The 12736-nt window shown below is 37.2% G+C and overlaps 1 protein-coding gene across 1 annotated transcript in view; it reads right to left on the reverse strand.

Annotated features, from left to right (window-relative positions):
- Nucleotides 1–5821, reverse strand: part of arid3c (AT rich interactive domain 3C (BRIGHT-like)) — an 80205-nt gene extending 74384 nt beyond the window's left edge. Inside the window, exons 1-2 of the mRNA XM_026311718.1 lie at nucleotides 5729–5821; nucleotides 4804–5433 (exon numbers count right to left, since the gene is read on the reverse strand). Coding sequence (XP_026167503.1) covers nucleotides 4804–5433; nucleotides 5729–5767 — 669 coding nt within the window. The 5' untranslated portion in view covers nucleotides 5768–5821. The remainder of the gene's footprint in view (nucleotides 1–4803; nucleotides 5434–5728) is intronic.
- Nucleotides 5822–12736: the final 6915 nt, after the last annotated feature.

Below are 12736 nucleotides of genomic sequence, written 5' to 3' on the forward strand. Positions count from 1 at the left end.
TTGATCATGGGACCATCCATTAATATAAAACTCCAGCAGTACATTCTTGAAACTGCTGGTGTTCAAACCATACAGAGAGAATAAAATGTTTATTTACCTGTTTATGTGTTAAAAAGGAATTAATGATAATATTCTGTTATTGTTATAAGATAAGATAAGATAAGCTAAACTTTATTTTTTTAACTTCATCTGCTACTGGCTAAGATGTTATGGCGGTGGGGATGAAGGATCTATGAAAACTTAACTACTGCTTCAAAGAAGAAGCACATCCACAAATATAAAACTGTATTGCATTAAGAAAAATCACATGTGACTAACACTTTCTCTTATTGTACCATTTTGTTACATTCATCAGTTGGTGGTTATAATCCCTGCAAAAGCAAAATGTAAAAGCTCAATTTATATCTCATTTATAAAGAGGGACAAAAAAATACCTGTCAAGCAGACAGTATAAGACAGGTATTGCGTTAGGTGCTGAAACAGCTAGTCACACTGCAAAATGTCATGGACTTTTTAAAAATCTGATTTTAATGAAACAATGAAAAAAAAATGCAAATATGGTAAAAAGTCATATCCATAGTTTCCATTTCAGTCAACTTGTTTTATTCAGTATATTCAATATAGCACATTCATGATAACATCGAACTATTCTTTATAAAACATTCATGTGTCCTACTTGGTTACCTCTGCTTGTTTTTGACAAAAAAGTACTTTCAATGTGTATCTGACGTGAAGATGGATACTTTTGCAGAGTGGATGATTTCAGTGGCAGGGGGAGGGGAGTGAAATCATACACTAGGAGCTCTCTCCTTCACCTTCACCTCTTTTTCTATAGTTGTTCGGAAAACAAGCTGGAAATGGTACAATGTACAAAAAGCAGTGGCTCCCCAAAGACAACCTGCAGACTGGGATGTTTAGTGCATGACACTGTTCACTCAGGAAAATGTCATGTCTAATGCTTCAGAATCAGCTTTGACGCATGGCTATGAGGATTTTGCGCAATACTACAAATCAGGGAACTTATTGGATGCATTTCAGTGTCTTAAGTGCAAAATTTCAACATGTAGACTGCAAAATCATCTCTCTTACCTCCTATTCAGCCCGTGTCCATTATTTCAGCAAGCTTCTAGAAATGACAGACTGTATCTTAAAACTACACAGAATAATGCAGAACACTGAAATTACACCTGACTTGCAGATACCCGAAGCAAGTTCATTTATATTGGAAATCCAATTTTCTACTTGTTTAAAAGAAAAATATTTTTTATGATTAAATACTGACCTGTTCAGATGGCCACTTCTTGTAGTGTGGCTTCAGTCACTTTTAAAGATGAGTGAGATTCTGCCTAAGTGATACTACATCATCACCATGACACAATAGAACCCAGTTAACAGTCAGTTTGCGTTTGTCCAGATTCAGACTTATTTTTATTTTAATTTACTCCTTTAGAATTTGATGCTTACTGAGAGCACATTCTCCTTTGTTTTTTCACTTTTCTGTTCACTTTTTCTGTTTTTTCACTTTTCTGTGTGTTGTAGTAATCGTGATTTGAAGTGCACTGCCTTGTTGTTTTCTCCTGTGTTGTCCTTATGTAACCAATATAAGATCCAGATACTGACTACAAATTTGGGACTGTCCTCCCCTAAAAATACTCTACAAGTCCTCTATGCCTGTGGTTATAAAGCATTGTTAGGCAATGATGCAAAGGATTGGTAACCCTGTATTTCAACCAGAGAGAGCTGAGATAGGCCCTGTGACCATAAATTGAAATAAGCGGGTAAAGATAATGAATGAATGGATGGATTGATGTTAGGCACTGTCTAGTGACCACAGTAATTATGATGATAGCAAAGGATGAAGCTAGCCGATGTTGTTCCTACAGAGTCCTTGTAGGAAGTTATGGTAGAAGAAACACACAGGACTTGGACACAGGAGGCCACTGTTTCAAAACCACCAGAAATCACTGCATCATTTCAACTGCAACTGTGGGTTTTTTATTGTTACCGTGACAACAACCATTCTGTACACCTGTCAACTCTATGGTCGTATGAGAAGGTACGAACCAACTGCCAATATGGTATTTTTTCTTTTCATATTTTAATGGATTAGTCTGACATTTTACAAATTTTCAATCTGTAAAGAAAATTACACATTCTGATAAGTGCTGACCAATTTTTAAGAAGCACAACACTTTCTTGGATAATTTTTGTTTTAATTTGTTTTCAGTTCCAAAATACTTTGGCAATCACTTTGCAGACCTTCTTGATTAATTTACCACAGTGACTATCATATCCTGTTTTAATTGTTGTTGGCGTTGCAGTATTATTCTGAGGTCAAGCAGTATACTCTTCAGATCTCTGCACATTCAAAATACTACCTTCATAAACTTTGAAGACACTAAAAATCAATTTCTGTAGTGTCAATAATATTTAAGATATAAAAACACACATCAATTTACATGCTGTTTTTTCTTCTGTTATTCTGGGAGTATAAAAAAAAATACAACTTTCTGAGTGGAGGTGTGAGTTCAATTTACTCTCTTTCCTCATACTATTAGCTTTGTCTATGCATGCACCTGAAGGCCCAAACATCTTTGTAAATATTGTCAGTGTATGTGCTTTAGAAAGGAAGCATAGTGGAGTGCATATCAGCACATGATTTTGTGTCTGTTTCATCACAGTTTAGCACAGAACCAACTCCTAGCCGCACACCACGATATACACACATACATGCGCTGCCAGACAGGGAGATCCCAGTGTTGTGGGTGTGAGCCAAGCGGGAATACTACCAACTCCAGTTCCCTGCATTCCCTGAGCCGCTGCCAAAGCAACATACAACAGCTTCTCTCACTCTGCCTCTCTGCATGATCTTTATGTTGTCTCCACTCAGCATCTTTTTGTTTCTGGCACCACAAGGAATTTGATCCATGATTTGTATTCTACTGTAATTATCTCAAGGTAATTTCATTTGTTTCCTTGGTCATTAAAAGTTAAAATAAGTTTTAGAGGCTGTGTATCACTACTCTTTACATTAAAAATTTGGGTAATTGTAACCTTTTAATTACTTTTAACGATGCAAAAATATAACGAATCCAAAATAAAAACAAAAGCAATGAAATCTTCAAAACACTTTTTAAATTTTTCATCTGTACTTTCATGTTTCTGAATTCGACAGATGCATTCTAGCAACTACTCTAAACACCGACTAGTCTCTTATGGTTCAAATCAGATTAAAACAAGTCCTCCTCGGTGGGAGCTTTTTATATTTAGCCCACATCTTGTTTCTATTTCCAAAGATGCATTTACTGCCTTGAAATGTGGTTCTATTTTGCAGCTTTGAGGATGCATAGTATGCTGGCTCCACTCTGTCTGCCTAGCAGCCATAAGCATCCTTTTATTGTCCCATGACCATTACACTGAATGACTAGGCTACATACAAATGACCCCCACAATAACTGCCCATCCTGAGGAATCTTTGAAACATATAGCCTTATGGAGCACACATGGCCACAGTAACTCTATCTTAGTTGGAATAAAAGTGTTTGCAGCAAAAAAGTATTTATTGACTTTTAAGACTTTATGATGTACCTTAAATCTATGCATTGAAGCTTTTCGGTCGGTCATAAGATCTAATAATTCAATTATAACTAAAAACACTTTATCATATTTTTCAAATGTAACTGTAGCTGTCTACTGAAATGGCTATAAAGGTGATATACACCCAGTGAGAAAAAAATTAAATATGCCATAACAATCATAGATGTGAAGAGAAAATAAATTTAATTAACCATTTTATTATCCATCTTTGATAATAAACAATTATTTATCAAGGATGGAAATTAACCATTTAATTATTTGTTTTCTCTTCACATCTATGATTGATTATGGCATATTTAATTTTTTTTTGTCACTGGGTGACTGCATAGAAATGCAATTTAAATTGGGGCTGAAACCAGTATCCTCAATATAGAGTTGTCTCCATATTGAGGATACTGGTTTCAGCCCCAATTTAAATTGCATTTCCATGCATTGAGTTCCTTTAATGTGCACACTAATGCAGTGGCTAATGTACACATTACATTTAGGGATGTCTGTAAATGATCTATCATAAATAAAAGTTGACAGGGAACATCTACAATCTCTCAGAGTATAGAAGTGACTGCTGCAAGCTAGAAACATACAAACTGTCATATCAGTCACATATCTTACTATCAATAACTAGCTGCTAACAAAACAAAAGAACTGTTAAGGAAAATGTATTTGGTAAGTGGTAAGCACAATGGAACATATTCACATATACACACTTAAAGTATTTTAAATAACAACTCCCTTAGAGTGGGTGAATAGTTAACCTATCACCTAAAACTCTTAATAATCCCTTATAAATTATATCTAGAGGTTACCTCAACCTCTAGATATAATTAGATATAATTTATAGATATAACTTTACCTGGACGACTGAGAATCTCCACAGACGTATATGTTTTGTCTTGTTTTTACCAAAGTTCCAACTTAGCCATACAGAAACTATACTAAATATTCAACTTTTTACAGCATCATCATCATTAGATCAACTTCTTTAAAACTCTGCAGTTGTGCATGTGCATGTGTTTTACGCCCAAAGGACAAGCAGACCGATTCTTTCAGAACTCACAAAGAAGCAAAACTCTTCCAGTGATATTGCAGTCAAATAAAGCCTTCTTGTTCGTTATTTTTCGAGTGACAAAACTGCAGTCACTAACTCTACCGACTGTAGCAGCTTGGCAGAAGGGAGAAGTGTTCAGCAGGTCGGTGCTCTCTTACCTGTTTGAACTGCTCTTCATAGGTCCACTCGTGATGGGGCTGTGGGTGCGCAGATGGAGACTCTGCGCGGCGGCCCGGGGCGTAGGCTGCAGGAACTCTGGCCGTGAGATGCATCGGGCCGCTCATGGGAGACATACAGCCTCCCTCGAGCGAGGAGCGTCGGTGCTGGTAGTGGTTCAAAGCGACACTGTCCCCGTTCTCCTGTGCCTCTTCGTCCCTGGTCTCCTGCTTCTCCGTGTCATCTCCCTCCTCGTCCTGCTCCTTATCGTCGCTTTCCTGTCTACAGGAGTTTCCGTCCTCGGCAGCCCCGTGGACCTCCATGTGAGTCGCGTTGGCGACTCCGGCAGCCAGGGCGCCGCGCATTGCCACCTGGTAGTGGCGGAAAGCCAGAGCTTGTTGGTGCATCTGGGACTCTACCATGGAGCGGAGGTCTTTCTCTTTATCCGCCTGACGGAGCTTCTCCTCCAGAGCCAAACGCGCCGCCTGTTGCCGCTGCAGGTTTTCCATGACCGCCTCGAGCTTCATGCCTCCGCTGCCGGACTGGTGGGACTGGGCCCCGGGGAACGGGCTGTGGGAGGAGGCTGAGGGAGCCTGGAGGGACGGGCTGCTGGCGGTCGAAAAAGAGCCTTGCTGCGAGGGGACGAGAGGACGATCGTGAAATGATTACACATTAAAACGCATTCATACCAGTTAACACCAATACACCCACTGAGACAGTTCAGGCAACAGACCTGGAATCGTAATATAAAGATAACCCATTAAATATTCACGTTACCATACGGTCGTAGAAAACCTTACACTAAACACGCGATTTCAGACAAATACCTCTGACAGTGGTAACATAATTAGTGCATTTGAAAAAGAAGAAAAAACATTGAAGTAATGAAGTCAAATAATCCAATAGAAATAAAGCCTGGGAACTTACCAAAGCAGATTTAGTTGCTATATTTGTGTTATCTACCATGCTTCTTTCGGTCTGATCCCTCGAAATATAATATATAAAATATACTGAATTACACGATTCTTCTTTCAGTACTGGTAGCGCTCTGCATTCAACATCCACACATTTAGGTCTCGATAGTTGGCTGAATAAACACTTGAAAAGTGTCTGGTGTTGAATGGTGAAGCCCCGAGCAGCTTTTGGCAACAAGTGGTAACTGTAGTGAGAATGACCTCTGGAGGCAGAGATCAGCCCACCTTCTCCATCTGTTAACAACACGTCAATACTGAGAAGTATCTTCTGATGACCTCCTCTCAGTTTTTTTTTAAATTAAACGGCGTTACATTAATCACTTCTTGTACTCATGAAAAGTTTTGAAAACATTTTCTTTTACCTTTTTTTTTAATCATATCAAAATTACAGGATAATAGACAGATTATTAATATAGGTATGTATCCCTAATATGGTGGCCTACTGTAATTTCTATCTTTGAATTTCTCTGAAAAATCATGTTACTTGGTGCAGGGAAAGTTACTTCCAAAATGTAATACATATTATATATTAGTAGTTAGTGTCTCCTGCCATTTTTTATTACAACCAGCTATATAGCAAATACTATTTATTTCTGTCATTATTTTGTATGACTCTGCTTTTAGCCTGATTCTGTTCATTCAACACAAAGTTTTACTCAAATTATAATTAAAGTTGAACCTGTGCTAAGAATATGTTTCTGATAAATCCCACTGGACAAATCCAGACAGATCAGCAAAACTGACAAATTTCAGTTGTCTAATCAGTCAGCAATATCAGAACCTTTCACCTGAAAGTGGCAGACATATTTCAACATCCACTGTTCAGAGCAGGCTGAGTGAGTCAGGTCTCCATGGTTGAATTACAGCAAAGAAATCATTACTTTGGAAGAACATCAAACAAAAGACACTTGTTTGGGCCAAGAAACACAAGGAATGAACATCATATAAGGGGAAAACTGTCCTTTGGTTACATGAGTCCAAATTTTGTGATTTCCTTGTAGATGTAGAGAGGGTGAACACACGGTTCCTGAATGTGTGGTTCCCACTGTGAAGCATGGAGGAGAAAGTATGATGGTGTAGGAGAGCTTTGCTGGTGACAGTGTTGGTGTCTTAGTCAGCACTGAAGGCACACGTAACCAGGATGGTTACCACCACATTTCACAGAAGACATTTCATCCCATCTGGTCTGCACTAAGCGGGAACATCATTTGTTTTTAACAAGACAGTGAGCCCAGGCACCTCTCTAGGTTATGTAAGAACTATTTGTCCAAGGAGAGTGGTGGAGTGCAGGTTCATATGACCTGGCATCCACAATCACCAGATCTCAATCCAGCTGAGTTGGTTTGGGATGAGTTGGATCGGAAAATGTGTTGATGAGCCTATACACCTGTCCCTATGGTTTTCAGATCAACAGTAACCATTATGTATACACATGTAGACCTTATAAAAATTCAATCTGACAATGAATTTGAGTGAATGGACTTGTTGGAGTGGCGAAAACAGGAATAATAGACAAAGGAAACAAAAAGTGAAGCAGATGTTGAGGTCGATAATAATCAGTGATATTGACCAGTTACTTGGAAATGGAAGGAAATTAAAAAAGAAAAAACACTTGGCCAGTATAAAGGAAGGGCAGAGAGGGCAAGTCCATTATCATGGCCTTTTTCTATTTTCTGGTATAAATCAATGAAGACCAAACTAAAGAAATCAAGAAACAAAAAGACAATAAGTCCCCCAATCCCTGCAAAGAATCCTTTTTAAAATCATATGATCACATCACAACTTGTTGACCATAGACTTAAACAGCAAATCTGAGATATTTGCCCAATTTCTTTTACAGTCAGCCCAGTATATGTTTATACTGAAACAATTTTAATAAAATGTTGAGTTGAATTGCATTTCTTAACCAATCTCAGTATACTGTGAAATATACTAAAGTAATTATTATGTTGACTAGCAGCTTTGGGTTGAACAGACTTTGCCTGACTTTGCCTTTCTTTTTTGCCTGCTGTCCATCAGCGCTGATTCATCAAAATTGTCTGGGCATGATTAGAAGTTGTTTCAAGACACTTTCAGCTTGGCTTGTCTTTAATTTTTTTAGGAAGAATGAAGAATTACTTACCAAAGTCTTATCCAGTTTAGTACTGTAGTCAGTTTATTTATATAGCTAATTGCTAAAAAAAAACAGAATATTACCATCCATCCACCCATCCATCCATCCATCCATCATCTATACCCACTTATTCCTAACCAGGGTCACGGGGATCTGCTGGAGCCTATCCCAGCTCTCTTTGGGTGAAATGCAGGGGTACACATGGACAGGTCACAAGGTATTGCAGGGCCACACTGTAAACCCGAACAGTACTAGTAACTTATGAACTATAATTAAACTGTCAAAAAAGTTCATGCAATTTACTATTCATGTATCTGAACAATTAATCTAGTTTTCATTTTGTGTGACTCAGATCTTATTCATAAAGGCACCCACTCCGGTTATATTTCTGGAGTTTTCTTTGTACACTGACTTTATATTACGTCGCAGCGTCCCAAGTCCTAAAAAATGTGTTCAAGATGGCTACCCTTCCTAGCGAGCGGGACAGAAAATAGTGCGGCATATAAGTACTGAAAAACTCTTTAAAACTAATTTGCTTTCTGTAATTTTGTAAAAATGGTTAATGAAGGAAATGTTTGCTCATTAGACCGGACCATTTTTACATTTGGGATAATTTGCATATCGCGGCAGCGTTGGGCCATTTTTGAAATGAACTAACGCTAGCTGCTTTTTGAGCAGCATCACTATGTGACAAGGAGCAGACAGTGTTGCCAACTTAGCGACTTTGTCGCTATATTTAGCGAGTATTCAGACCCCTCTAGCGACACATTTTTTTAAAACGCGACTAGCGACAAATCTGGCGACTTTTTCTGGTGTTACTGGAGACATTTGGAGACTCTGATGTGTCTGTACTGCACCGTTCTTACACTTTTCAATTTGCCGCAGTAAGACGGCAAATCAGCTGCAGCTGCGGGACCCTCCCCCGTTCCAAAGCCCTCGCAGGCGGCCCAGTCCTCTCGCAGCAGTCCCTCCCTCCCAGCTGCAGTCACAGCAGGAAATGTTCACGCCCCGACTGCAACTGAATCGCGCGTGCGATCATGTATGCGCGTGATCTGTGTGATGCATGGCATAATAAAAAAATAAAATAAAATAAAAAAAAGTAAAATGCTCTTTGTCTAAAATAAATCACTGCATTTGACTCAAACAGCCTCAGTCATTTACAGCAAGGCAAATGTATTTATTTCTGAGAACTTATTAACTGCAGGCCGTCATGCTACATTATATGACACAGTACAAATATTTTGAGTGTCCCTTATTCTGTCCCTTATTTCTTATAAAGAATCACAATTGTCTCTTACTTTCCATTTCTGAAGTTGGTAAAAGCGTCCATCACAATTACAGCATGTGCCATGGACATTATGCAAATTACGTGATGACGCCAGAGTGACTTCTAGCGACTTTTAGGACAGCCAATAGCTACTTTCCTTACTGACGAGTTGGCAACACGGAGCAGTGAGTCCTACTGTTTTTAAGTGTGTTACTGGTGTTATTTGGTTAGTGTGACGCTCTGAGCCTGAAATGTAAATTTTTATTCACGGTTAAAGCTACTACCGAAGTCCTTAAAGACCTGATGTTACTACTTACTAGAGCAGTGATTCTTGTCAAGATTCAAGATAAATGCTAACTTCAACTGCATTTTTGCAGTGTGTGTGTTAAAAATTTAGCTTACATTAAGTTTAGAGCTATTTATATTTAATTAAAATTTTAGGGAGACTGAAGGCAAGGGTGGCATCAGTCTCATGTCATCATGTCAAAGTAAAATAAAATAATAAACAGCTTAATTTTATGGCTTTTACACTAGGTCATGAAGTGCCAACAATAAGTTTTATGTAGGGTGAAAAACTTTTGTGCATCAGTTTTGCTAGGCATCATGCATTTGATGTTGCAGTACCCAAAGTCCTGCTCAACCATTATTTGTAGCAATAGAAATAGCATCAGTAGTGGGCTAATGTCAGTTTTAAAGTATTAAGGCAGTAGTATTAGTATTTACCCAGAAACCCAGCCTTTGCTCAACGTTTAGAGTTTTTTCTAATTTAGACTAAAGCAAACAAAATAGATAAAATATTTTTGAGTGTTTTTAGTGAGTGTAAATATACATGTCTATGTACATGTCTAAACCTCATAGACTCATTAGAGAGCAGCTTCATTGGTAAGTTTTTTATTACCAATTTATTTATTTATTTTATTCACGTTTGACACTTATTCATTAATTGCGTTTAAATTAATTTAAATTATACTGTTCTTATCTGTTGATCGATGACCTGTAAAAATTTCACCTGTAACATAAATGCAGTAATTGTAGTTTGTTCAAATTAACCTTATTTTTGTACCTCTGATTATTTCTGGTGGTGGAGTTGCATGAGCCAGATATCGCTGATACTCCTGTTGCCCTTGTCACTTTGGTCACAGAGAGCACAACAGGTCCAGTCAAATTTAGCCCCGCAAGCATTGCTATTGTGGTGGAAGATGATCTCGTGATGAGCGACAACCCCAGGTTTGCTGATGCATTTGCATTGTTGTTTGAATTGATGTACGCATTGCATTTGGACTACCCAAGAAAACTGATTCACACATTTACCTTCATCCAAAAAGTACTGATGGGGCTCGATGATGGTAAACCACTGAAACCTTGCCTGTACAGTCTCAAAAATAACCTGTTACTGAAAGAGTAGGCCAATCCAGAAGTTATGTGTTCTGTATGTACACGTTTTTCCGTTTTTCACTCTGCATACACTAGCACGGTTGTGTTTCTCAGTATCTTAACACTGTTTAAAGCGTATTTACAAAACGGTTAACATTTGGTAGCTTATCTGTGCCAAGAAATCTACCTCTGTTGATGTTTGCACTTATAGTTTATACAGCAGCAGATCCCAGTTATCTGTTGTACTGTGACGTTTATTGTGAAATAATTATGCTTGCTTAATTTTTGTTTACAAATAAGAGACTTGATCTCTTGGTTTTATGAAGTTTCTTTCTTTTTTTTTTCTTTTTTTTCAGTTTCATTTCCAGTGTGGCAACTATAAAGTCATTTTATTTCTTGGAAAGCAGGCCACAAATTAAACACTTTAAAACACCCGTTTTCCTGTTATCTTGTTGATGTACATTTTATGTTCTTTATATATATACCATAGTCCCATAGATGTTAAAAATGGCAAATTATTTATTTCCTGTTTCAAGAAATCAGGACACAAGTTTTAATATTAAGCACTTTAAGACACAGTTGTTTTGTTAATGTTAATTTTAGAATTTGACTAATAATTAAAAAATGTGAATGTGAATATGGTGTCTGTTTTTTGTTCATAAGGTAAAAGCAACTTAAATGAAAAACAAGCTTTGATTTTAGCACAAATATATTTTTGAGTCTTAATTTTTATTCAATTTAAGTACTGATCAATATAAATAATTATTAAGTAAATAAAAATGTTAAGTAGAAGTAAATATTTTAAATACAGTTTACTTAAATTTAAAAAAACATTAAATGTTAACTTTTAAAGTATTACTTACTTAAAAAAGATGGCTAGTTGACTTGAATATTTTGGGGTAATCAGTTTCCACATAAGTTATGAGTACTGTGAACTTGTTCGGGTTTACAGTGCAGAATATTACCATCCCATAAAAATAAATGGATTAAATAAATAAATCTTTTTCCATTATTAGAGTTTTGCCTTTAATTTAACATGCAATCTTGAGTATTTAATAGTTGTTAATGTTATTGTTGCTGTTCTTTTCTCTCTCCTCTATCCACTCACCCCAACCGCAACGGGTCGAGGCAGATGGCCACCCAAACTGAGCCTGGTTCTGCTGGAGGTTTTTCTTCCGTTAAAGGGAGTTTTTCCTCTCCACTGTCACCAAGTTCTTGCTTATAAGGGATTTGTTGGGTTTTTTGTTTTTGTAAAGTACCTTGAGATGATTTGTATTGTGATTTGGCACTATACAAATAAAATTGAATTGAATTAATGGTAAAACTGACAAACTATAAAAACCATAGATATATGATATATAAGGTTATATTAATAATAATTTCCAGACTACATATGAAATAATATCCTATTGTTTATTGTATTGTTTTCATTGTCACAATAGCTTTCAGACAGTGCACTTGAATCCCTAGCCTTGTTATTCTCCAAGGTCAGTCATGTTTTAATCCCTTCATAAAGTTGTGAACTATTGGTAATTTGAGAAGCAGTAGCGCTTGAGACAAATTCTCAGTGTTGCAGATGAAGGATCATCGACCAACCCTGTACACCTTGAGCCATGGAGTGGCTAACCCCCCTCCATCCTGTCACTGATTAACCTCCAGGGATTGTCGACCCAACAATCAATTGTTTCAGAACTGTCACATACTGACCACTCACTAATAATGACAAGCTAATTAGTTGCTTTTCACCGCTAGGACATCTGAATGTTTCCTATTGTTTACAAGACTTTATCTAGGATACTCTCTTTGTAATTGTCATACTGTTTCTGCCCCACTCTATTCCAGCAAACAGAACAGCTGAATCTGAATTCATCTCAGATTTACAAATCATCTTCAGTAAATCATCAGTAATAACAGATCAGTGTTTCAGTGTTTTGTTCTTGTCTATTAATTATTCACCTGTTAATCTCACAACTGCTCCTCTAAGACAAGAGTAACACAAAAAACAACAAAAACAAGTAAAACAACTGTATATAATAAGATACCATGGTCTGTGAGAATAACATGCACACACATTTTTAGCTACACAAGACCAATTTCATTTTTCACCTTGTTCAAAAAAATTCCAGTTTGATCTTTGTAGCTAGGATAAACATAACTGACTTATGATATAACTGCTGTTCTGACTGGCCTCAATTATTCCAAGGTCA

This window comes from Mastacembelus armatus, unplaced genomic scaffold (assembly GCF_900324485.2).
Source record: "Mastacembelus armatus unplaced genomic scaffold, fMasArm1.2, whole genome shotgun sequence".
Lineage (NCBI taxonomy): Eukaryota > Metazoa > Chordata > Actinopteri > Synbranchiformes > Mastacembelidae > Mastacembelus > Mastacembelus armatus.